This window comes from Peromyscus leucopus, chromosome 16_21 (genome assembly GCF_004664715.2).
Source record: "Peromyscus leucopus breed LL Stock chromosome 16_21, UCI_PerLeu_2.1, whole genome shotgun sequence".
Classification (NCBI taxonomy): Eukaryota; Metazoa; Chordata; class Mammalia; order Rodentia; family Cricetidae; genus Peromyscus; species Peromyscus leucopus.
Genome location: NC_051084.1, coordinates 20,623,630 through 20,650,251, shown reverse-complemented (window position 1 = coordinate 20,650,251; position 26,622 = coordinate 20,623,630). Strand labels below are relative to the sequence as shown.

Genomic DNA, 26,622 nt, shown 5'->3' with positions numbered 1-26,622 from the left:
TGACTGAGAAGAGAAGCATCAGGAAAAAGGAGGGACCCTCAGAACTGGGCAAGTGTTGGCTTCTACTTCCTGGGTCCCCATAGCGCCTTCAGGGGGGAATTGTCAAGATAGTGTCCCCAGGACATGAGTCGGACATGAACAGGAAAGGATGGTGCTGCTCCTGTATGAGGCGGCCCAGAAGCAAGGTGCATGGTCAACAGCTTGACAATAGGTCCCAGCTTGGTTGTGTCCCCATCCTTGACCCCATGGTACCAGTTGCTGGCAAGTTCCAGGAGGTGGCTAAACAGAAATAACCACATCCCTGGAAGGCATGTGTCAATTCATGGCAATTCATGGCAGTGGATGGCAGTGCATGGCAGTGCCAGGGTTGCCCAGAGCTAGTCCTGCTTGATGATTATAGGCTTCTTCACCTGGAGATTGAAGCTATGATGGCAGTACCTCGGTCACATGTGCTCCTCCACGGGGTCTCGGGTTTAATTCTAATTGCATGCAGGTCCCTATTCTAACCAGATCCACACACATGAGCACATGCGCACACATGCAGGCATGCCCGCCCTTGACACTACAGATGCTGTAACACTGCGCTGGGCTCATCAGGTGGAAACAAGAGGACAGACTTGGGAGGAGTGAGCCAGGGAGGCTGCCAGGCCATCAGAGTCAAGCCCTGGAAAGTGACAATCGCCACTTCAAAGACAAGCATTTGGCTTCTCCAAGGGCTAGGCACCTGCATGCTCACTGCCCACCAGCTTCTGTGACAGAAGGAATAATAACTCCAGCCGCTTCCGGAGTTATTCCTTCCCATCGACACTTCAGCCCTGGGGTCTAGCCTGGTTCTCAGCAGGCCTTCTCCACACTTGCCTCTAGATGACAGCCTGTAGGATCCAGGAAGGTCTTGGCCCTCAATGCCTGGGTGTGTGAAGGGCTTCTGCTGCTGTGAACAGATGGAGATTTGCAAATCCATCCAGAGACGAGAGTCCAAGGCAGGCTTCGCCATCCGGCCACCTCCAGAACTAGGGTAGTGAGAGCAGGGGATTCCCAGTCCAGACTTCTGAGAGTCCTAGTTAGTCTGTGGTGCAGATGCAACTCCCTCCTTGCTCTATAGTTCAGAGAAGCGGGGCCTGGGGGAGGAGTCACGGTCCCACAGGCATCAGGGGTGTAAGGACAGAAAAGGACCCGGGTCTAAAATCGGATGTGGCGCGGTAGAGAGAGTAATATAGCACCAGGGCAGCCTAACTCCGATAAAGGGCAGAACTGGGAACACTAGAGTGGCACGGACAGCCTGGTGCCTTGTGGAGGAGCCACCGGAGAGGGGTGGGGCGCCAAGGCTTCATGGGTGGGGGCACCCGGGTGGGGGTGGGAGTGGCGCTGGAGGAGGCAGTCAGGACGCGTGGACCAGAAGCGCCCACGTTGGGGCAAGGGGTGCTTTGCTGCCAGACCCATCACGACCTAGCCCTTCCAGGGCCATTTCCTCTGATTCCCGCCTCCCGGCCTCGGTTTCCCCCAGCGGCGGGGCGGGGCGGGAGGAGCGCTGGTTTCGAAGCTGCCTGCAGGGTGCGCCCATGAGCGGCGCGGCCGGAGCTGGAGCCCGGAGCGGCCTCTGAGACGGTGGGAGCCAGCGCAAGAGGCAGGTCAGCCGGGGCCTGGGTCTGGGGAACCGTAAGGGGTCCCGGGCGGGCGTCTTGGCGATCGTGGCCGTCGGATTCTGCGGGGCCGGGAGGTCTGAGCGGATCAGGACCCTCCCGCCCTTCGGAGCGCACGCCGCTCCCTCGGATCCTTCCTTCCTGCTGTCGGGAGGGGAGTCCGCCGGTGTCAGGGTCCGAGCCTGCCCTGGCTGCCTCGGGAGTGGTCGCAGCTGGGTTCCTCGGCGCGGGTCACATCTCCAAGTGCCGTGCCCCCTCGGGGCGGTCCTCCGCGACCGGAAGGTGAGCCAGGGCAGGTAGCACGGAAGGGGCTAGTGTAAGGCAGGGCGGCGGGATGCCTTACAGTCGTCTAGAGCTGCAGGCGACGCGCCGCTACGACCGTCGATTTGTCCGCTCGGAGGACCGAACCTGCAAGCTCCCAAGTCCCTTTAGGGCGCGTCCCTGCCAAAGCTAGACTGTGGACGTCGAGGCGCGGCCGGAGGTAGGCGGGTCAGACTCCCGGGTTAGGGGTTCAGGCGGGCACCAGCTTGCATCCAGGAAGGCACGGAGAAAGCAGGGGAGTTTGGAACCCGGGGGAGGGGAGCATCCTGTTGACAAGTGGTAGCGGGAACCCGACTTAGGACACTGTGGAGAAGCCAGAGGACAACAGGGTGGGTGAGCGTCTGGGGCTGCCTGAAGCAGGGGCAGAAATGGCGGGAACGGTGGCAACTCTGAAGGGTTTGGCAGAAGATGGGCAAGGGCTCTGCCTTGGGAACATTTAGACTAATTTTGCTAGTCGACACAAAGGGAGGAGCAGGGATTCACAGTGGTCCAGAGCAACAGAAGCAGCTGGCAGGTGATCGCCAGGACTCCTCCCCACGACTAGGGCAGGCAGAACATGTATTCTCCTGATGGCTGAGGAGTCTTTTGGACCCCTCTCCTTGCCCACCCAGAGGCCGCACCTTGTCTCCCTAAGAAGGGAGCCTGCTTTCTGTCCTTCTACCTGGAACGCTCCGCCTCTGCTGCCTAGCTCCCTCTGGACTCCGTGTGCATTTCAGAAGACTGTCACATCCAACCAATTTTGCCCTTGGTGTCAGGACCTTTAGGATGATGATGGAGAGCTTTTAGGAAACATGGGTTTGGAAAGGCCTGCTTGTTTGGGTCTTCAAAGGCTCCTCAAAAACCGGTGGGTCCCGTGACTATGGTGTCAAGATCTCAAAACTCAGCCCTTGCATTCTGGGACTTCCCGGGTTCTCTCAGATCCTGGTGTCTCTTGGGCACACCCTAGCCAGTGTGCATTCTCTCAGAGCTGACCATGACTGTTGTGGGCTGGGGTGGCCTCCCTGTTCATGGCTTGAAGTTAGGCTAAGGGCAGTCCACACATGTAGTAAGAGACAAACTCTGGGCCAGGCAGAAGAAGCAGTGGCTGATCTCTAGGGCCCTACAGAGGGACCAAAGATTTTGGTGTCCCAACTTAGGCTTTGATCTTGTCCTCTAGATGCACACTAAGTAGCCTTGGGAAGGTCACTGCCCTGGGAATCCATTTTCCGATCTGTAAAGTAATGGTGTTCTTAGGAATGCTAACCCATAGGGATATAGAGGAAGGGGAGAGGGAGATACTCTTTGGCTGGGTGTGCGGATAGGTTCAGGGTAAGGGGTGGTGGCAGTGGGGGTTGTGCCAGAGGCCAGGTCAGGGGGCTCTGTGCTTAGGCTGGGTAACCCTGGAGAAAGAGGCAAGGATTGCTAGGAGTGGAGGTGTGGGCAAGAGTTAGCTTGGGAGCAAGCACGCGACTTCAAGGTGTCAGATTCTGCAAAGTCCAGGACCTGTAAGTGGGACCACAGCCCCTGGTAACTCAGCGGTTGCCTGAAATCAGCAGCTCTGGCCTCTGAGCTGCCCGTTCCTGAGCTACCTCGTCTCCTAGAAGCTACAGTCACCATCTCAGTGTCCTTTTGATACAATCCAACCCGGGCCCTGCGTGGTGTGTGCATATGAGAGTAGAGGAATAGAAAGCTGGGCAGATAGATAGATAGATAGATAGATAGATAGATAGATAGATAGATAGATGGATGGATGGATGGATGGATGGATGGATAGATGGATGGATGGATGATAAATGATAGATATAAATAGATGATAGATATAAATGGTAGATATAAATAGATGATAGATATAGATGATAGATGGATGATAGATAAATAGATAATAGCTAATAGATATAAATAGATTATAGATAAATAGATGATAGATAGATAGATGGTAGGCAGGCACAGGTAGAAAGGGTTTTAATAAATGTGATGGAGGAGCTGAAGAGGTGGGAATTTACAAGTGAAGATGTTGCTACAGACAGGTCCTGAGCTGGTAAAAGAGAATATCCCTAACTACCCTGGAAGAATCTTGTCCCTGGGACACACTGGGGACCACAGAAGGGTAGATCATGACCTGGGGCACTCAGAGGAGGAAAGTAGTGGGGAGGTTGGAGGGAGCAGATGTGATATGGTACTTGAGGACGGGTCCTAGGTCCATACTGGGCCCCCAGTAGTAGTAAAAGATTAGGGGTAAAGACAGGGGCCCCTGAAGACTGCTCATGTCCAGAGCAAGACCCAGACCCCACAGCGGGTAAGAAGGAGCCATGTGGGGCAGAGAAGATGGTCCCAGCCCTGAATCTGGAAGCCATGAGATCCTGCCAGGTGCCAAGCAGGGATGGAATAGGGGGAAAGAGCAACCACCCTCACTCTAGGCCTGGGAAGGGGTTAGACACTAGGAAGGCAGGACTTTGGCACTTTTCCAGGGCTACCTCTAACTTTATGTGCCCGGTCTCTATCCAGAGGCTCTAGCTACAGGGAGTCTTGACATTCGACCTCACAATGGCCTCTGGGAGCCATGAGCCAGCCTGGGTGGAAGCGCTGATGGGCGGAGGGCAGTGACGGGGTTCAGGTGGACATTACTCAGGTTAGTCCAGTGCACCCCACTCTGTCCCTTCATCCTCTATGGCTGCGTCATCACACCTATATCCTAAAGAGCTGAGCAGTGGGTGTGCACCCCTCCTTTCTAGTGTCCAGGCCAGCCTCCTGCCAGGGTCCCACTCTGAGGTCCCTTGTTCTCTCGCCAGGAGGCACAGCACCTGCCGTCCACTATTTATGGCCGGCACAGGGGCTGAGTCTTTCATGTGATGCTCTCGCCATGGCCTGTGCATGTGGGAGAAACCAAGGCACACAGGGGGAAGTCTGTGATGGACATGGCATGGACCCTACTTAGGCAGCTCCCAACACAGGCTGCTCCTCAAGCACCTCCGTGAGGCCTGGATCCCGGGAGGGGGCTAGATCTGCAGAAGCAGCCTCCAATGGATGAGTGGCACCTGAGGTGAGGACTGGGGGCCTGTGGTCTTTCTGGGTACCAGACCTGGACAAGTGGGCATGCCAGGGTCCATTCTAGGACTCTCAGTGGGAGAGAAGGGAGACGGTAGCCTAGGTCCTAGCTGCTGACAGAAGTTGTTTAGAAAGGCAAGCTAGTGCCCCGGCCTCCATCTTCAGAGAGCTGGTTCTCCCTTCCTGCCCACATCCTGTCCCCAGGAACACAACAGCAGCCGCAAACCCATGGTTGGTAGGGGAAGGACATGCTGGTCACCTGCTTATGTACTTGGGGCCCAGCCTTTACCAGGTATTAGAATTCGGGTGGCTGTGCAACTCTGGGGGGACCCCGGAAGGGAAGGGAGACCCAGACCACGCAGCATTAGGCCGTCTCCGAAGGCGATTGTCTTGTTGACTGATGTGTTTGGGAGGGGCTCAGGGGGCTTGGGGTCTTCCTGCAAGCCCAACTGCTGCTGAGCCACCGCAGGACGGTGCTTTGGGTGTGAGAGGTACCAGCCCATGCCGCTGTGACCCTTGCTTGGTGACACTCCACATATCAACTGCTTCCCAAGGACGGACGTGGGAATCTCCTCAATCTAGACTTTGCCTCTGGTTCCCGGAAGAATTCCTCGGTGTTCCCTTCCATCCACCACGGCCTTGGTCCTCAACTGGCTGCAGGCCTGAAGACTGTCTCATACAACATGCTCTTTATTTTGAGCCCTGTGTTTTTCCTGTCTGGGATTTTATGCTTCTTGCTTGTGTTTGCTCCCGTGTGCCAGTGAGTTTGCTAGCTCTCATTCTTGTTTATGGCCATCCCTTTGTAAAATATCTAAATTATTACCACATAGGCCATATCCTCTCCCATGGGTTTGACACTTTTATTTTTCTTTCATGGGCTTTTTTTTCTTTTCTTTTCTTTTCTTTTCTTTTCTTCTCCTCCTCCTCCTCCTCCTCCTCCTCCTCCTCCTCCTCCTCCTTCTCCTTCTTCTTCTTCTTTTTTAGATAGAGTATCATTATGTAGACTGGACTGGCCTCCACCTCACAGAGACCCACCTGTCTCTGCCTCCAGGGTGCTAGGGTTAAAGGTGAGGGCCACATCTTTTTCTCTTCCATAGTCTTGGATTCTTCTTGCATTTTGAAATCTGGTTTGCAGCTCCCCTGACGTGGGAGATGAGGTCCTGCGGTCTGGGGGGGCATGGCTTCTAAGTATCTGAATCTCTAAGGTGGCAGCTGTCCTTGAAGAATTCCTAGGTTTTTCTTGTCTTTTGAGACCCCTGCGGTAGACTCCAGGACTGCAGGGGGCAAAGGTGGTAGTAGATGGCTCGGAGTTCCCCATGGCCCAGAAGACTAGGTAGCTGGGTGAGCATGGTCTATGAGAAAGAGGCAGCTGAGGGCACATGCCCGTGATGTACCACTTAGGGACTAGAAGAGGGAGGATCAAGAGTTTAAGATTATACTTGGCTACACAGTAAGCTTGAGGCCAGCCTGGGCTATGAGGCCAGCCTGGGCTGCAAGTGACCCATCTCAAAATGAAACAACATCGTAAGGCTGGGGTTCTGGAGCCCAGGAAGAAGCCCGGCGGCACTGCAGTGGGCAGTTCTCTGTGCTGCTCTGTTCCGTGTGCTTGGCTACACCCAGGAGCAGTATCTGGAGCACTGTCTGGGAGCTTGTAGACACGTCCAGCAGGGTCTGGAGCCACCACCTAGGCATGTGTACACAGAGCCTGGGGTGGGTCAGGAGATGAAGTGGTTTTAATTAAAGTAGGGTGGGAAGGCAGAGGCAGTGTTGAGTTTGGCTTCTGGGACCCTAAGGGGTTGTCCCTTCAAGTCTGTAGCATGTGCCTGTAGTTTACACGTGACAGTTTCTGTACCCTGCCCTGTCCCCAACAAAGGACAACCATAAGGAAACGCAACATTATTAATATTTAATTACCCCTCTTGGCTAGCAACAGATGACTCAAGGATTAATTCGATAGAGCCAGCGGAGAGGGATAGGAAATTGCTAGGTCCTGGCTCTATGCTGGCCCCTTCCCCTGGGCCCCCAGCCTTCCCGTGACTCCAGAGCAGTGGTTCTCAACCTTTTTAATTCCGCGACCCTTTAATACGGTTCCTTATGTTGTGGTGACACCCCCCCCCACCACCACCACCATAAGATTAGTTTCATTGCTACTTCCAAACTGTAATTTTGCTCCTGTCAGGAATCGTAATGTAAATTTTTTTTTTTTTTTTTGAGATAAATGTTTGTCAAAGGAGTCGCAACCCACCTCTGAGACCCATTGCTCTGGAGGCTTCACAGAGAGGGATGTCTTCTGCTGCCACCCTTGGCATTCTCCAAGGACTTTGCCACCCTCCAACGTTCCTGGTAAAGCCGGGGCTCTTTTCACCTGTTTGGGCTGCAGCTTCTCATCTGAAAAAATGGAATTTACCAGGCCGTCGGGGACACAGCTTTCGGTCATTTTTCCACACTCCCAGGCAGCACACGCCAGCTCCTCTAGAGGGGGCCCAGTGTAGCCTTGGTAATTCAGATCTACCACCACCTGGAGAGCACAGGACTTAGCGGTTCAGCAGTGGCTGACAACTCTTGGCTGTGTGTGTCTGTCTGCACGTGCGTGCGTGCGTGCGTGTGGTTCAGTCTGGTCAGTGATACACTAGTAGGTTTGAACTGGCCCGGTGGGAACATTCGTACTACAAAGACAGGCTAAAGTCAGGGTGCCCTGGCCCCGGGCTCTTTTGCCTGCCTGTAGCTGGACAGTCTCAGCCTTCCCCTGCGGGACTCCTCCCTCCGGTCTGTCCTGAGAATGCCTCTGGCTCCGCCGCTGCCGATCTGCCAGACTTGGGGCTGGGGAAGGCTCAAATGAAAAGAAGGATTCTTGTTTGGCAGCTGCCCAGGTGGCCCTGGGATCAGAGGAGCGGTCCCCTGGGATGTGCTGCAGCAACCGGGGCGGCCGTGCAGGAATGTTGAAGGAAGAGCAGAGGCAAGGGCCCTGGGACAGGAACCTCTGGTGTGTCCTCAGCCGCTACCAGGCAGGCCTGGCTGGAGGGCCAGCTGTGTTGAGACTGGAGAGCAGCAGGGTGGCCTCAGGACAGTCAGGAAGGGGGCTGGGATCCAGAAATACCCAGCGTGGACCCAGCACAGAACATGAGGATCCTTGAGAACTGGGAGTACTCAGGCAGGTACCGAGGCTGCTGGGAGGACTGCAGGAAATACAGGCCTGGGTCAAGTCCGTTCCAAGCTGGTTATGGAGTCAGTGCAGCTGCCGGGGCGGGGGGGTCAGCGCTGGCGGTATGACCATCAGCAGGGCTCTAGCCTCAGGGATGGCGCTCTCTCACCTTGACAGAAATGTATTGTGTTTCACTGCATCCCACTGGGGACCTTGAGGATGGGGCATGGTTAGGGCCTGGGCCAGCTTTCTAGCATGGGCTGGTCTAATTGCAGGCTGCTTTAGTGCCCTTCAATGCAGATTCCACGAGAGAGAGGGCCCAAGGGACAGGTGGTTACCTTTTTCTCCCCAGAAGATACCACTGGGAGAGTCGGGATTCTTGGAAGCCGGTGGCTCTCCAGGGGCTCACTGGGCCTGGTTGGGCCTGGTTGGGCCTGGTTGGATCTGGTTGAGCCTGCTGTGGCTCCAAACCTTGAAAGCTAGAGCACAGGGTGGGAGCTGTTGGTCCTGGGCTTGCTGTGGCCCTCTGACGAATGCTTCTGCAAAGTGTAAGCCGTGAGCATAGAGGGACATGGTGTGGACCTGAAGGCGGCACACATCCTGGGGGGGGGTCTGGCCATTCCGCTGGGGATCTGCATTGTGAACAGCTGGTTGGCAAATGGCTGGTGCAGAGGTGGGATTCACAAGGACTTAGCCCTAAGTGTCTCCGCCTCACTTTAGGGGCAACGGTGCCGCTTAGGTAGGAATGGTGATTCTGTCGGCTTCTGCAGACTCTGGCTCCCCTTTCCTAGTCCTCGGTAACAGCCTCCTGGTTGGGCAGAAGGTGCTTCCACACCAGCACAGCTGCAGCCATATCTCCTCTGGCTCCAGACTGAAGCGCTGGTAACATCACAGAAGGAAACTTGAGGTTTATTTATTTCAGCCCCATCTTACCTCTTGGCCAATTTCACGTGGAGAAGATCCTTCTCCCAAGGCCTGCGGTTCCCCTCATCCCTCCTCCCCTGGAAGGGAGAAGTAGGAAAGATGTGTCTACATGCAAGCACAACCTAGGGTTCCGTGAAGGTCCAGAACTGAAGAGGATGGATTTGGGGGTGGTGCGGAGGAATCTCCTGCATCTTGCTTGGAGAATGCAGGCTATTGGAAGAGTCCTGCTTACACCGAGTTTTGCAAGTTCAGAGAGTAGAGCAAGAATTTGGGCTTGATGGCCGGGCGGTGGTGGCGCATGCCTTTAATCCCAGCACTCGGGAGGCAGAGCCAGGTGGATCTCTGTGAGTTCGAGGCCAGCCTGGGCTACCAAGTGAGTTCCAGGAAAAGGCTCAAAGCTACACAGAGAAACCCTGTCTCGAAAAACCAAAAAAAAAAAAAAAAAAAAGATAATTTGGGTTTGGTTGGGACCTGGTACAGAGAGAGCAGGACTTCCAGCTTCCAGGGGTCTCAGCTCTTCCTGTGATCTGACTCTGGGGTAGCCTTATCCAAATCTGTTACTCCTTTCTCAAGCGACTGTGAACGAGTTCTGAAATGAGCCCTTGGTCGTCTTCGGTCGACGACCCAATGGTATGACAGTCCAAATGGAGAAACTGAGGCCCAGAACAGAAACGCATTCTTGCCCATTGTCCTCCAGTGAGTTCTCACGGAGCACCTGTTTTTCTAAAGCAGCATTCCCCGCATCAGCTAGGCAGAGGCACACGTGGGGAGAGGCGTGGGAGGAGAGCGGGAGGCGGATCCCTCAGAGAAGGGAAGCAGCCACGGTGCCCGCCCTGCCTGCCTGGCTGTACAGCCTGCTGGCAGGAACTCTCAGAGCAGTGGGTTTGGTTGGACCCTGCTCTGCCGCCTGTGAGGGTAAGAGTGCTTACTTGCCGGAGCTGGAGAGAGGACCGTAAGGCTCCCAGGTCCCTCCAGAAGGGAACTCCAGGAGTGTCTGAAGTGACCTTAGTGACCATGGTGTTCCTCAGGTGGGGGGGGGGATGGTCGTTCCCTGAGGGGAACGGAGCAAAATGAGCTGGGGCCGGGAGGCTAGCTCCGTGTGAGAAGGTAGGTGGGATTTGGAAAGCCCAGTGGAGAAAGAACCTCCCTGGAGGGAGGGTCTCATGGAGCTGATCATGAGTGAAGGGACCCAGAGGACTGGCCAAGCGGCCACAGAAGACTTGAAAAGCTACATAAGAGAAGCCGCTGATGTAAACATCATTTTGCCTTGACTTCAGCTTGCTCCCGTAGGTTAAACGTCTTCAGCTGCTGGTCTGAGCTGGGAGGGCGGTGACCCAAGTACCTGGAGAGAGGAGGATGCGTGCTGGGTAGTGGGGACAGGTTAGTGGGAGTCCGCATTCTGTCTGTAGTTCCTTCTGTGTCTGTCCTGAAGAGACTGCAGGAGGAACTACTTGCCTGAGAAGGGTTGGGTGAAGATCTTGACAAGAATTCTCTTGGAACCCGTGAGCTCTTCAGGCCTGTGTCCTGACTGACTTGCCCACAGTTGGGGCAAGTCGGGAGTCATTCTCCGGCAGACACCTGGCCCATCCCTGAGGCGGAATCTGAAGCGGCCGAGGTGGTTCAGCTGCTCACTGGCGTTCTCTCTTTGCAGGTACCTCGGAACCCTAAAGTTGAGCGGAGCCAGGCCAGATCTCCTGGAGTAGTCATGATTTCAGGCGGTGCAGGATCATCTGTGAGAAAGCCTTTGGAAAGCTCTCTCTGGGAACACTCGTGGCTCTTGTGAGGGAAGGGCTGCGGGGCTTGGGTGGGCGGACGGCCGGGCTGCAGCTATGGACCGAGAGCTGGCCCAGCCCCGCATCCTTGCTGAGCCTGCCCAAGTGCGGCTGCTCCCGCCATGGTCTCCTCAGTGTACATCACGGTGGAGCTGGCCATTGCTGTGCTGGCCGTCCTGGGCAACGTGCTTGTGTGCTGGGCCGTGTGGATCAACAGCAACCTCCAGAATGTCACCAACTTCTTTGTGGTATCGCTGGCGGCGGCTGACATCGCAGTGGGTGTGCTCGCCATCCCCTTCGCCATCACCATCAGCACCGGCTTCTGTGCCGCCTGCCACGGCTGCCTCTTCTTTGCCTGCTTTGTCCTGGTCCTCACTCAGAGCTCCATCTTCAGCCTCTTGGCCATCGCCATTGACCGATACATCGCCATCCGCATCCCACTCCGGTGAGCCAGGGCTTTACGTCTCTACGTAAGGCTTGATCTGCGGGCACAAAGGACAGGGCTCTGGGGTTTGTCTCAGTCTTCACAGAACTGGAGGTGGCCATGCCTGGTCTGGCTTATCCCTCTAGGTACACAGGGTACCCTAGCCCTCCCCACGTCACATCTTGAGGCTGTCTATAGGCAGCCATGGATGGCTGCTGTAAGATGAGGGTTGCCTGGCTCTGCTACTACATGCTGCCATATGTGAGCTCTTCTTCCTACATCTAAGTATGATCTGAGATGGGTGGGGAGCCATGAGAAACCACAGAACCTCAGCTAGCAACCTGCCTCTGCCTTCCCCCAGTGCGTATGTACATTAGGAGAGTGACCCAGAGAGGGGAAGTGAGTTGGCCAAACGCCACAGTGAGTCATTTGGACTTCTATGCAAATTATGTTGCTCCAGATCGGAGAGGATTCTGCCTGCTTCAGGGGATGGCTGTGCGCAGGGGTTTTTAGAGTGATTCTGTTCTGAAGTGACTTCAGCCAAGTATTGTGTAATGACGATCTTCCCGGAGGCCTCTTCCCGGCCACCCTGTAGATAACCCACAGTTCATGACTCTCTCAGGGATTCCACCTCTGTGCTTTCTACCAGAGATAGGTCCCATGGCCAGCGTGGCTTGCAGGCCTTGAGGACGGATTCTATAATGGGGGATTAGAAGGCATAGTCCCCACAGTGAGTTTTTCTGCTCAGGTAGAGTCCCCGCCCACAGAAGAAACATTAGTGAGTCTCCTGTGGGCAGAGGGCAGCCAGCAGTAAGGACCAGGCTCAGTGAGCAGTGATAATCAGGGTCAGATGCGAGAGAGCCTTTAGAGATCATTTGCTTCCCCTCATCTTCTGGATAGAAAAAGGAGGCTCTGAGAAGGGGGCTAGCTCTCTCTCAGCCATCCAAGGAGTTGATAGCAGAGCCTGGGAAGAAGTGTAGCCGGCCATCACTGTGACATCAGTCTTTGAAGTCTGCCTGGAGTGGCTCAGTGTCCTGGACGGTACATCACACAGCGGTTGCTATAATCTGAGTCCTAAGGGAGACACGAACACCCACAACTAGGCTACTCAAAAGGACGGAGCCTGTGCCTTGGGTTGCCTTAAAGACTTTGTCAAAAGTGACCCAGCCAGGCATGGTAGCATGCTTGTATCCTGGAGCTTGGCAAAAGCTAGAACCTGAGGATGGTGAGCTGCAGGCCTAGCCGGGAATCTGCACTCAGACCCCTGCTCAAAGAAAAGAAAAATAATCAAACAAAATAACAAGCAAAGGGGGAGGGACTTCCGGCCAGCTCTAAGAAGTGACAGGGGTAAAGGTCACCTGTGGGGACAGCTCGCGCCATTGCCTCCACCCTGTGCTTCTAAAGTAGGCCAAGGTCTAGGTTCCCGCAGTGACAGATTAGAACACAGAGGCCTGGGGGGGGGGTCTGTATATGGGCCCCCAGGGGGGTCAATGGCATCTACCCTGGGAGTCTCCAGGATCCATGGCATCTACCGTGGGAGTCAGGCTCAGCCATGCAGTAATGGATCACCAAGAGGGAACAGTTGCTTAACAATTCTCTTTCTCCCAGCTCCCGGCAGCAAGATATTAGGAGAGATGAGGCTGGCTATTCTCAAGTTAAAGGCATCAGAGCTTGCTTTCCTCTCCTTGCCCTCTCATTTTCTCAGCATCGGGAGACGGAATCCTTGAAATAGGATGGGCTAAGTTGTGTGCCTGTAGAAAAGCTCGCTGCCCTGTGCCGGGCCCGTTTTCTCGTGTGTAACAAGGAGACAAGTTTCTGTGCTGTCCCTGTGAGCTCACGAAGCTCTGTGGCTGCAGTAAGTGGGCCGGAATGATGAGGCTGGGCAGGGTAATGGGGGCGGGATGCAGCTTTTTTTGTGAGGTGGAGGCTTGGAGCCTAGCCCCACTGTAGTTGCGTCCCTGACCCCCAGGACTCCCTGACCTCAGTTCCACTTGGACCTTGGACCATCTGAGCTCTGAGTGGGGCTTCAAAAAGCACAGGCTAGTCTCCGCAAGGAGCTGATAGATCTGAAGATGCCCGCTAAGGATGGACACTCATGTTGCCTAGGAGCAGTTTTAAAGCAGCCATGGAGTATATCCTTTGATCATCCTGGCCCAGCATTTCAGCCAGAGCAGGTGCCATGACCCTAGTTAGATACCAGAGCCAAGAAAGGACATCTCTGTGTCTCCCAAACTGGATGGACTCTAGAGCCCGCCCCTGTGTTCCTGGCTATTGAGCCCCTATCTGCTGATGTCTCTGGTTACCGGGAATGTGGAGGTATCTGTACAGGGGCTTCTGAGAGCAAGCTAGACATGATGGGGAGATGGAAGATACCAGGGGACCAGGCATGAGGGGTTTCTAGATGGGGAGCAGGGGACCAGGCATGAGTGGGGTCTGGAGAGGACCAGGGGACCAGGCATGAGCAGGCTTTGGAAGAGATATGGGGACCAGGCAAGAGGGGTTTCTGGAGGGGACCAGAAGACCAGGCATGAGGGGAATGGGCGGGGGGCTACGCACCCTTGGCTAGCTCTGGAGGTGTTCTAGCTTCGACTCTCACTTTCTTCCCTTCACAGCCTCCTCTAAGGTACTTCCCGTGCTATTGGCCAGGTCCACAGGCTCCAGTCTTTAATGGAGGCCTAGTCCCAGGCTTGCACCAGGCACGAGGAATTCTTCTGTTGTTTTAAAGAACTCAACTTCAGAGTACGCAGTCCACTCCTTCCTGCGTGTAGCGACCCTGTGAAGTTAAGGCAGGGCCTCTTGGGTGATAAAGAAAATGGGCTAAAGGCAGAAATGAAGCTCCGTGTCTGCAAGGAATGAAAAGTGTGGTCTAAGAGACCAGGCTCCCTTTCCTGGGGACCCTTTGTACCGCTGTGTGCAAGTCTCACGTCGGCCTCAGGTGCTCAGACCCAAGGGACAGGCCAGGGGACACACAGGCAGTCAGTTGGTGCAAGACCTGAAGTCCTATCAAATACACTTCTCTATTTCCAAAAGGGCACGAGGGCCAGGCATCTGCACAGTGGTAGAGTGCTTCTGTAGCGTGCCTGAGGTCTTCAGCTACATCTCTACCACCACAAAAGGGAAAGGAAGTAAAGAAAAAAACAGCTTTCCATTTGGCCGTAAGCCCCTGGTGGACCAGAGGCGTGGCTCAGTGGTAGAATACTAGTTGCTTCACATATGTGAAGCCCTGGATTCCATTCTTCCCTCCACAAGGGTGCTGGTGAGGGTGCAGAATTGGGAGACGGTGGGCCCTGGAAGAAGTCTTGCCATATTGGTGTTGCAGGATGTGCAATGTCTTGATAGGTTGAATTTGGGGTGTGTGGGGGGGGGAAGTGCCAGAATGGTAAAACACTGGCAAAGGTCCCAGGGAAGGAGTGAGGGAGCATGTGGGTGTGGCCTCTCTGGGCCGGAGAGTGATCCCAAGGCTGCTGAGGGGCAGGTGTGGTGTGAGGCTGATTTAGGCTGGTCTCTGCCTATGAAAGGATTTTGAGTTTCTTCTCTGGGCAAGATGTTACTCAGTTCTTAGGTCACTGGCCCCTTAAGGTGACTTGGAAAGTCCCACCTCCTCTTCAATGTTGCAAATCCACATGAAAACTCCACCTGGAACCGTGGATATGTTCTGGAGCCCTGGGGTGAGCCCCCAGTATGGGTAATCAGGATTCTCAGGGAAGGGCAACTTCTACAGGCTAGAAGATATAGGAATGTAGAGGCCACTTGAAAATAGGGGCTGCCAGAGACTCTGGCCCCCATCCTATACCTCTGATACCCCCTGGAATGACTCCCAGTCATGGTAGGCAGCCTGGGCATCCTTCTAGCTGCACAGAATGTATTTATCCAGGAGGCCTGAATGAAACTATGTTAGTCACAGATACAGGCCAGGACGTGCCCCTTGGGACAGCTATGGTTTATTCATGATTTGTTTTGACCCCTGATGCCATCCTAGACCTCAGACTCCAGCCCCACGACCTTGAATTTTTGATTCTCCTGCCTCTATTTCCAAGTGCTGGAAATATAATGTGCTCCTATTTGGTGTGTGTGTGTGTGTGTGTGTGTGTGTGTGTGTGTGTGTGTGTGTGTGTGTGTTTAAATAATACTTGCATGTGCTTAAACATTCAAGAAGAGCACAGACCATATAAGCACATGTCTCCAAGCCCCTCAGTACATTGCCAACATAGGAAAGTACATCTTACATATTGGGTTCTGTCCCCATAGGGGCTTTCTTTCTAGAATGCAGTGGAAGACTTCCCCTTGTGGAGTCCCTGTCTGTAAAAGTAAGCTGGACAAACCAGGGATTTCCGTGGTGTGTTCCCAGAAGCTCCCGGGCCTGGCCTGTTGTCTCCAACAACAACTTGTTAACTCAGAAGCTACTTATTCCGTTGGATCCCTTCTCTGAGACTACTGCCTTTCCAACTCCCTGGACAGGGGCAAGGAGGCCTGTTCTGAGAACAGTTTGAAAGCCGCCAAAGTGAGAGTCTCTAGACCATTCCTAGAAGCCCACCAGTATCCCATTTCTCTGAACAGCAGCTGAATAGCTCTGATCCACCCTGAGCCACAGAGTGGCCCCCTGGGGTTTCCATCCACTATATTCAGTGTCTTGCCCTTATGGGGCAGTGGTGACAGGTCTAGAATTCTTAGTTTCATTTTGTAAATGAGGAAATTGGGGCCCGGAGAGATGAAGTGACATGGCATTCCTTGTTTACAGGAATGCACCAGGCCTAGGACCCAGGAAGGGTGTGCTTGTCCCAGGACAGATGTGAACAGTCACATAGATTCCCCTCCCACAAGGATCATGTAAAGCATTGTTGAGGGGTGCCTGGCACAGAGTAAGTAGCTGGGGTGGGGACCCTAGGACTTCATGGTTGAGCCTCCAGACAAACACACACGCTGGTGCTTGGTGGACATAGTAAGTCTGTGACCCTCCGGCAGAGGTCCTGCGGCAGGTGACCAGGGGCCCCACTCAGGGGACCTGGGAAGCTCCTGAGAACGTGCCTGACAGTTACTGTTGGGATTCTGAATTGACAGGGCTGGAGGGGTGGCTCTGTGGTAGAATGCTTGCCTGTCATAGGCAAGGCCCTGGATTTGACCCCCAGCACCATGGAGGAAGGAGAATAAAAGATTCTGGGAAATTCTCCTGGGCTTGAGTTGCCCCTGGGCCTCGGAATGTTCACAGCAAGTCCCTGCCTCGCCTTGGGTCTCAGTTTCAATTTCCCCAGCCCTAAAACAGAGGAACAGATTAGATAAGTGGTCAGAAACTACTAGGGTTTATTTATTTATTTATTTGGTAACATTTAAAATGAGAGATTTTTTTTTTTTTTGGCCTCAAAAAAAAATCGCACTCGGGAGGCAGAGGCAGGCGGATCTCTGTGAGTTCGAGGCCAGCCTGGTCTACAGAGTGAGTTCCAGGAAAGGCTCCAAAGCTCCACAGAGAAACCCTGTCTTGAAAAAACAAAAAACAAATCAATCATCTAGTCCTTCTTAAGATATAGCAATGCTAGGTACACATTTCCTTCCTTCCTTCCTTCTTTTCTCCCTTTCTTTTTTTTGTATGACACTTGAACTTAGAGCCTCATACATGTGAGGTTAGTTCTATCTTTAACTCTGGACATACATGTTGCATCACCATGAAGACAGAGCAAACACATACCAGCCTTCTTCCCATGCCTGTTATCAGTAAATACCTGGGTCTGCCACCCATAGGTGACAGCCTTTCTGTAGCTGCTTTAAGTGTGGAATCAGTAAGTGTGTGTGTTGTCCTTGTTACCTGCCGTAGACTCCTGTCCCCCAGCTGGCAATGTAGAGATAAATGCAGGAGACTCCGAGTGGGCTCCCAGCATCAGATGGGGCAGGAAGCTTCTGCAAGATATCTAGCCTGGACTTGAAGAGTCAAAGTTCCACTGGGCAGTGGGGAGGGCAGTCTCGTTTTGCCAGAATTGGAACCGTTAAACTTAAGTTCATCCCTCAGATGCTACTTTATTCAGTCAAGGAGACTTTGAAAAATACCCCCTTTTTTGCTACAGTAATGATGTGTGTCCAGTGGAGCTGACTTCCTGGTTGACAAATCAAGCCCTGCTCCTACCCCCACCCCGGGACTGGCAGTCAGCACAAGAATATGTTCATTTGGCCCTCGGGCAGATTGTTGTCTTGTTTCACACCCCTTTCGTGACCTTTTGATTATTAAGATTGCCAGGAAAATGTCAAGACATAATTGTCTCATTTCCACCCAGAGGATTGTGGGTGGGTTTGGAGAGGGGATGGTATCTCATTTGGCCTGAGACTTCCACCCCTCCTCCATGCCCTGGAGAGCCTTTTCTTGGGGTCCGTGGAGATTCAAGACAAATGGGGGAGACCAAGCATCGAGTATAGTGGCTCGGACCGTCTTCAGGTCTCATCTTGCTGGTTCCGTCCCCTCCCTGGACCTGCCCTACTCTAAAGGAGAGCACGTTATAATAGGAACCGAGATTAACCAACTGGGAAATGGCCTTTATCCCCCCCCCCTCAAGATGACTTATTTCTCTCAAACCAAACTCAAACGAAGTCTCAGGGCCCGACTTGATGAATAACACCTGAACATTTGTGTGATCGTCTCCATGTCCCGAATGTCCCCTTCCCGTTACCTCCCCACAGCTGGGGGAAAGGCGAGGCCCAGTACCTCACTTAGCAGAGTATACAGCTGAGGCTAGGGGGAAGTCCTTAGTCGAGACCCTATCGGCGAAACACACAGGGACCATCCGGGCTTCTGTGGGCTTCTTAGCGTGCGGCCCTGCGGGACCTCTCCTCACCAGGCTCCTAATGCCAGTCCTCTCTCCCCAGGTACAACGGCTTGGTGACAGGTATGAGGGCCAAGGGCATCATTGCAATTTGCTGGGTGCTGTCGTTTGCCATCGGCCTGACCCCCATGCTGGGCTGGAACAACTGCAGTTACCTTCGGGAAGACCAGAACTCCACACAGCCCTGCGGCGAGGGCCAGGTGACCTGTCTGTTCGAGGACGTGGTGCCCATGAACTACATGGTGTACTACAACTTCTTTGCCTTCGTGTTTCTGCCCCTGCTGCTCATGCTCGGCATCTACTTGCGGATTTTCCTGGCTGCCCGGAGACAGCTGAAGCAGATGGAAAGCCAGCCCCTGCCGGGGGAGCGGACTCGGTCCACGCTGCAGAAGGAGGTCCACGCCGCCAAGTCCCTGGCCATCATCGTCGGGCTCTTCGCCCTCTGCTGGTTGCCACTGCACATCATCAACTGCTTCACCTTCTTCTGCCCCTCCTGCCAACACGCCCCTCCGTGGCTCATGTACCTGGCCATCATCCTCTCCCACAGCAATTCTGTTGTCAACCCCTTCATCTACGCCTATAGGATCCGCGAGTTCCGCCAGACCTTCCGGAAGATCATCCGCACCCATGTCCTGAGGCGTCAGGAGCCCTTCAAGGCAGGGGGTTCCGGTGCCTGGGCCTTGGCATCTCACAGCACTGAGGGAGAGCAGATCAGCCTCCGCCTCAACGGCCACCCCCTGGGGGGATGGGCCAATGGCAGTGCCCCCCATTCTGGACGGCGGCCCAATGGCTACACCCTGGGGCTGGTGAGTGGAGGGAGTTCCCAAGGGTCTCCTGGGGATGTGGAGCACCAGGAAGGAGACCCGGAGCATCCTGGCCTAGGGGATCAGCTGGCCCAGGGCAGAGTAGAAACAGCCTCGTGGTCCACAGAGTTTGCCCCTTCCTGAGGGAAAGAAATCTGTATCTTTTTGGTTGGCTGGACCAATCTCACTGAGAGAAGACGAGGAAGACCACGCCAGGAAATCCATTGGGCTTCTGGTTCCCACTTTGTACTAAGAAGAGGGACCATCAAGCTGGAGCAGCATGTAGCCCAGTAAGAAAGGCCTGGGGTGGAGGAAGCAGATGCTCTGTGCCACGGGGCCTTGTGTTAGGCCGGAGTTACAGCCATAGCAGCAGCAGTAGCAGCATCTTCCAAGGCGGGGCCCAGTTCCCCAACTCCCGAAGCATCAGAAAGCTCTATCTTGTCTCTCTAGAGCATCTATGGCTTGGAGGACTGGCCTGGCCTGGCCTGATGCTGAGGTATGGCTGCTTCAGGCCTCCCACCATAGTACACTACCCTCCCCAGACCGTCTAGGGCTCAGGGAGCTGCTGGCCTACAAGTGGCACTTGACTACTTTTTTTTTTTTTTTTTTTTCTCCAGAAGATAAAAATGTGAGGAAACCCTTTCTATTTTATTGACTTCCCTCCCCGGCTGCTGGGTCTGTTGTCCATCCTGCTCTTATCCCAAGGAGTGGCGGGCAGCCCTCATGCTGCCGCAAGCGGCCACGCACTTAGTCACAGGGCCATCTCGGGGCAACCAGGCTCGGCTTGAAGACAGGAACTGTGGAGGGAATCGTGCCAGAGTGTGGGCTCTCAGGTCCCCTGAGGGAGGTTGGAGCTGTCAAGCCATGGACCTGAGCCTGGGTAGCTCAGAGCTGCCTCTGTCAGAGGCCTGGTCTGATGCCTTTCCTTCCGGGAGGGGGAAGGGGCTGACTTTTTTGTTTGTTTGTTTGTGGGTTGTTTTTTTTTTTTCTGAGATAAAATAAAATGAGCCACACTCATGTTTTAAATTTGTCTGCTAAGAATGATGTCTGAGTTCTTTTCTTGACTCCATAGCTCAGGTCTGATGCACACACACGGGCTCACGTGATTATGTGTGAGAGAGCGTGTGTATGGACAGACAGACAAAAGCTACACCATTGCTTATCCTGGGGATTTTCCAGGCTCCTATTCTCCAAGAGGATAGGTTGCCTGATTACACCAGAACCCAAATGCCTATGTGTTAGGATGAAGTGGGGGTGGCATGTGTGGCAGACTTACATCTCCTATGGGAGATGCGGTCATTCCTGAGAGGCACCATCAAAGGTGGGGGCTGTTGGTTCAGTCACCCCTTCAGGGTCACGGACCCCTCCTGTCCTAAGCATTGAAAGTGAGAAGACCTAGAGTCTTCCTTCTTTCTTTCCTTCCTCACATCCTACAAGAAGACCTGTCTGCAGGTCATCTCAGAGCTGTGTCCATCACTCCTAACCCCTGCTCCAGTCCCTGGCCAAGAGGCTACAGAGGTCCTGGAAACAGATCTGGGCTGAGGCAGAGCTGCCCTCCCTTCCTTCCAACAAAGAAACCTCTGAGCCACCGTCCCTGCTTCAGTCTTGGCCTCCGGGTCCCTGCCTAAGGAGATGCTGTTCTCTCACGGGGATGGAGGCTGATGACAGCTTGGGATGAGCAGGGAGCCATGACTGCTTCTGACAGGGCCCTGAGGGCCAGGTTAGTATTCCTCCGGCTGTGATTCAGGAAAGGGGGGTTAGAATTTCGTGGATGATGCTCCCACCATCCTGGGAGCCTTGTATTACATGCAATGGACAAGCTCAGAGAGGCTAAGTTCTGGCCCCAGGTCACACAGCAAAGCAAGTGGCGGAAGTGAACCAAAATCCAGGTCCACTCGGCCGCGACACGCATACATTTTAGAATTAGTGGAGGATGAACTCTCTCAACCAGGCCAAACTGTGTGAAACAATCTCTGTTATCTTCAACTTAGGAAGCGTTGCTTCAAGTGGTACGCAGTTTTACTCCCAGCAGCATTCAGGAGGCAGAGACAGGTGGAACTCTTGAGTTCGAGGCCAGCCTGGTCTGTAGAGTGAGTTCCAGGACAGCCAGGGCTACAGAGAAATCCTGTCTTGAAAAAAAAAAAAAAAGCCAAAGAAAGAAAGGAAACATTACTTCAGGTGATCCACCTGGCCCGTCCATTACGCCCTTCATACTTTCCCTTCCTACAGAGGCAGATATACATGCAAGTTGCTGTTGTCCTCTTCCACCGTCCCATCAATCAGAGGTCCTTGTAGCCGACCCAGGAGAACCATCTAGAACACTTCTCAGCAGCTAGCTCTGAAGCCTGAGTGAACTGCCCTGCGTGACTCTCCGCCGTCATTAGTCACCTAAGCATCTTACAGACACAGCGAGGCCAAGAAGTGCCGATATGGATGCAGAGTGTACCCTAGTCCTCACCGGCTTCTCCCTCCCACACACCTTAGGTCCGTACTGTCTGGAGATGGAACAATGAATGACAATGCGTGTGTGAGGAGGCAGGGAGCAGGGATGCTGCCGCCATCACTTGGTCCCCAGTTGGTAGAAGACCAGAAAGAACCACACAAACAGAAAAGGAAGAAATCCCGTCGCCCTAGCCTTTTCTGGCAACTGAGCTTTTGGGCTGAACTGTGAGGTGTAGGCTTGGGGGTTAGGAGATCAGGATGCGGAGCTTAGAAAGGACTTCTAGGTACGGCTGGGATGCGAACGCTTTCAGTCAGCCCAGGGCCAGCTCTGGAACCCAGGCTTCCTGGAGTCTTCAGGATTCAGTGTCCCATGTCCGCATCTACCCCAGGTAGGCTCCCACTGTGAGTGGAGCACTTCAGTATGAGGACACGTGTCTAGACACAAATAGATACATGTCGTTCCTCCAGTCGTAAAACTGTAAGTGTTCATACATGGGCATGGCAAACAGGGGCAGTGAAGAAACTGTGACATGGCCAGTCCGTTGCATGGTTAAGGTTTTTAATGTGACCAAGAGAGAGCAGAGAGAAAAGGCAGAGCAGACGTGGCCAGCAGGATACACTTGGGTAGGAAGGATAAACCAAGTGGCCTCTCACATAAGAGTGACAGAGGCTTACCCACTGTCTGGACAGCCAGCCCGTGATCCTCAGTGGTGATATCAATGGCTGTGTTGTGGGCAGAGGTCATCAGTCTTTGGCTGCCACACACGGCAGCATCAGCCCTCAGCCGCCAGACAAGAAGATCTGAGAGATTTTCCTATGGAGGAGGGACTTGAACTGGCTTACTTTCACGGGGCAGAGAAGGACCGTCGCTCCAACAGTGTGGCAGTCTGGCAGAGGTGAGGCATGAGAGCGTTCTTTGCCCAGTGGTGTGTATTCCCACACTTGAAGTCAAGCTCAAGATGGAGCCCATTGCTGCCCATGTTCTTTGGAGATAGCCTCAGCTGCTGCTACCAGAAGCTGGTGTTTTGTCTACCAGGGAAGGCCTTTTTTATTAAACACGTTGAATGCCATATTCAGATCTCTCGGGGGTGGGGGGTGGGGGGTGGGGTTGAGGGCCACCATCTAATCTATTGACTATACCTGATTTGAAACACACTTGAATTGATTTTAGTTAATGGCTTCAGGCTTAACCTTGACAACATGTGCAGAAAGCTAAAGCTTGTCCCTGTCAATGAACTACATTTGTACTTAGCATGACTACAGGCATAGTTCTGAGCACATTAAAGAACCCAATCAGAGACTGATCATTAACATGCATGTCTTATTAATCTTTAACAGTTGGCAAGCTAGTAGCTTTTTAGGATCTTGTGGTTTTATCCCTGTTAAGTTTGAGTCTTAAAAAAATCTGAACTGAAGCTCCTTCACCGTCAAAATAAGTCTTTAAACCATAAATACAGCCCACAGAGAGACTGGAAACGTTACCTTCCTGGTCTTTTCACAGTGAACTTTTACAGAACATCACAGTCTCTTGTATGACTCAGTTTATCCAAGCAACTAAAGCTTACCAATGTTAGCAAAGACAAAGAGGCTAGACATACATTTTCAAGTCAGTTTTTGCTAGCCTGAGTGAACCTCAGGAATTTATAAACCTTAATCTCAAACATGTGTTTAGTAAGTCCTATTTATTGAATCCAAGTTACAGGTGTATATAATATTCTGTAGCAAATTAAGATGACCCATGTAGGGGTTTTTATAACCATGTCACATGTTTTAAGTTAACTTTTTTTGTTACAGATTTTACAGTTGTTGTTGTTTTTTAACCACACTCAATGAACTTACAAATCCTGAGATAAAGTTTAAACACTGGTCTTAGGTTTTTTTTTTTTTTTTTTTTTTTTTTTTTGTTTGTTTGTTTGTTTTTTAACAGAGTGTGAAGAAGGCTTAGAGATAAGAGATTGTTGAGACTGAGGAGTAGAGAAAGCTTAGAGATAAAAGATTTGGGGGATCATTTGCTTGTGCACTGGCAGAAATAGTTGCAACTTGATGCCTAGACAGTGGCCACCCCAGCAGGAGTGTCCGTAGCAAAGCAGACAGTGAAGAGCAGGAGCTACAGCATTCTGGTTCTGGTCGAGGACCCCTCTGCCCTTTGAAAACTTTTTTTTTTTAAGACAGGGTCTCACTATGTATTCCCGGCTGGCCTGGAACTCACAGAAATCCACCTGTCTCTGACTCCCGAATGTTAGGATGAAAGGCGTGTGAGCTTTATTCAGGCCTGTTCTGAGAACATGGGGCCCACCATATAGTCATATCCACTGGCTTCCAGGCCATCTCTAGGGCAAGAATGACAGGGCCCCAAGGAGGCCCCAAAGCAGAGACCTGTCTCAGGCTGGATCTCAGCCAACCTCACCCCCCTGAGAATCGGGCTTCTCGGGCATCTCCTGGCTCTGCTCTTTGCCAGGTCTTGAAGCCCTGACTTTGTAGTTCTTTCCATTTGCATGAGGCTCCTTACTTCCCAGTGAGAGGCATCATGAAAGGGGACTCGTGGAGCTTGAGGAGTTGAGCGGGACCACAGGTCTATGTGTTGACCATGGAGGGGCAAATCATAGGACATGGAGGAAGGGTTTCTGACTGAGGAGAAATGGCCTATTGATGCCCCCTGCATTTCCCCAGAAATGGGAAATTGACCTTCTTTTAAATTCTAATGGGGAAGCTCAGTCTTTAATCCCAGCACTTGAAAGGCAGAGGCTTGTGGGTCTCCGTGAGTTCGAGGCCAGCCTGGTCTACATAAATAGTTCCAGGACAGCCAGCCAGGGCAATGCGGAGAGACCCTGTCAAAATAAAAAATAAAAATAAATTTAACAAAATTGTGATGGGAACACAGGACCCAAAAGGTCCATAGAAGACAAACGTGGGAGATAGTTCTGTGGAGCCTGCCTGGATTCTGGGCTGTGGGGAAGGAAGGTCAAGATTGCTTCTACCCTGACCTACCCATCTGTCTTCTGGTTAACCTGCTGACATTTATAGCTTAGAATATGAAAGCGTTCTCCCGCTGAGATCTCAGCTGCACAAGGCTGCCACCCTCTGCTGCTGGCAAGTGACTTGAGTGGGGACAGCGCTGAGGAGACCCAGAAGATCTCAGAGGCAAGGTGACTTTGGGCCTTGCCCTAATCTGCTCTTCTGCCCACATCAGTCTCTCCTGCCTCCTCAGGTACCCTTCCTTGTAGCTGTATCATCAGTAACTGTCAGCGTTAGGACAGCCCACCAGGCCTCAGAACTGAGAAAGAGGTCCTCTAGAGAGGGGCTAGAGAGAATATGGAGCCCAGGTATGGGGGTCCCTTTCTAGACCCCTAGCTCCATCTCTTCTTGTTAAGGAAGTTCTATTTATTATCTCAAGTCAATAAGTGTTTTATCTGCATGTATGTCTGTGCACCACATGTGTGCCTGGTGCCCGTGAAGGTCAGGAGAAGGTGTCAGATTTCTTGGGGCATGGTTTACAGATGTTTGTGAGCTATCATGGGGTGCTGGGAACCAAACCGGGGTCCTGTGCAAGAGCACTAAGCTGATCCATCTCTCCAGCCATCTGTCCTTTCCTTCCCTGGTATAAAGTATACTCAAGTCTCCTCTGCCTTCCACTGCCAGGCTGGGAAAGAACCTAGGTATGGGGTGAGTGTGAGTAAAGGCAGACAGTAATGTCCCTACTAAAGGGGAAATGTCACAAGGAACCATCTTTATTACTGTATCTAAGGAGTCATCTTTGAAGTGGCGAGGATTCTGTCATTTATCCATCTGGACTGGTACCTAGCTATGAGCAAAGTCCTAGAGAGGGCTGCTTAGGACCTGAGTCATATCCCCTGCCTCCGTCCCACTTCTAACCACTCAGAGATCCTCATTGGTCCACACAGAGCCTGGGGCTGGCGGCATGCAGGGGGGCCAACAATCAACCTAGGAGAATAAACCAGACCTGGGTGATGAGGGCCAGGAGAGAGACATGAATCTGCTGAGTTCAGAAGAGGAAAAGGTCACATTTCCAGGATGTCCCAGAGAGAGCCAGGTTGAGTTAGCCATGGGTGGTGATGGTCAGCCAGGTTGAGTTAGCCATGGGTGGTGGTGATCAGCTAGGTTGAGTTAGCCATGGGTAGTAGTGATCAGCCAGGTTGAGTTAGCCATGGGTAGAAGTGATCAGCCAGGTTGAGTTAGCCATGGGTGGTGATGATCTACCAGGTTGAGTTAGCCATGGGTAGAAGTGATCAGCCAGGTTGAGTTAGCCATGGGTGGTGATGATCAGCCAGGTTGAGTTAGCCATGGGTGGTGATGGTCAGCCAGGTTGAGTTAGCCATGGGTGGTGGTGATCAGCCAGGTTGAGTTAGCCATGGGTAGTAGTGATCAGCCAGGTTGAGTTAGCCATGGGTAGAAGTGATCAGCCAGGTTGAGTTAGCCATGAGTGGTGATGATCAGCCAGGTTGAGTTAGCCATGGGTAGAAGTGATCAGCCAGGTTGAGTTAGCCATGGGTGGTGATGATCAGCCAGGTTGAGTTAGCCATGGGTGGTGATGATCAGCCAGGTTGAGTTAGCCATGGGTAGAAGTGATCAGCCAGGTTGAGTTAGTCATGGCTGGTGGCGGTCAGCTTTAGGGCTGTGACTCTCCAATGTGTGGTAAAGACAGAAGACCCAGGGGAATCTGAGTAAGTCTACTTGACTTCTATCTGCCTACACAGAATTATGCCATCCATTTAGAGGCAATTTTCAAGTTAAAATGTTGTCAGGAGGTTGTCACAGCTTTGATGTCTCTTTTCTGTTCCTTTCAAACCACCCACATTCAGTAGCTGGGATGGAAATGGGAGCGAGTGGGATAGAACCTAGTTTAGAGTCAGAGATTTTTTGCAGTTGTTTAAGGTGGATGGGGACTTTTGGGAATGATTGGGTTTTCTCTTCAGAAACTTGAATCACAGAACCCAATGCCACAGCTGCTCTGTAGCCTTCAGGACTTTGGGGACAACTAGAGAGATCAGATCAGGCGACCAGTGGTTATCCCACACTATCTTTGGGGGTTTCATCTGGCTCATTCTTTCTGTCTCATGTGGAAATGCCAGATAACCCCACCACTGTGCTTCAATGAGGTCTCTCAGGGTACCAGGTTCACATAGACTTCTTGACTGTGAGCTGTCACTCTTGAAGCTGCTGTACCTCCTCTCAGATAAAAAAGGACAAGAGGTGTGAATGTGCTGGAGATGGTACATGGGACATAAGTTCCTAGGATTATAATTATTACAACGACCAATCAGCTGGTGAACAGCTCCAGTGTCCTTGGCATCAAAGGGGAAAGGAGA

At 52.8% G+C, this 26,622-nt stretch overlaps 1 protein-coding gene across 5 annotated transcripts; it reads left to right on the top strand.

The window, feature by feature from the left end:
- The first annotated feature begins 1,387 nt into the window (after positions 1–1,387).
- Positions 1,388–19,857, top strand: Adora2a (adenosine A2a receptor). 5 transcript variants are annotated; one of them, XM_028874215.2, is made up of 3 exons: positions 1,388–1,628; positions 10,703–11,268; positions 18,094–19,857. In XM_028874215.2, the coding sequence occupies exons 2-3, from the start codon at positions 10,946–10,948 to the stop codon at positions 18,995–18,997; spliced, it is 1,227 nt and encodes a 408-aa protein (XP_028730048.1). In that variant the 5' UTR covers positions 1,388–1,628; positions 10,703–10,945; the 3' UTR covers positions 18,998–19,857. The 5 variants fall into 5 exon arrangements, with proteins under 5 accessions (XP_028730048.1, XP_028730049.1, XP_028730052.1 ...); XM_028874216.2 differs by lacking the exon at positions 1,388–1,628 and adding an exon at positions 1,658–1,922; XM_028874219.2 differs by lacking the exon at positions 1,388–1,628 and adding an exon at positions 1,939–2,121.
- The last annotated feature ends 6,765 nt before the right edge of the window (positions 19,858–26,622 follow it).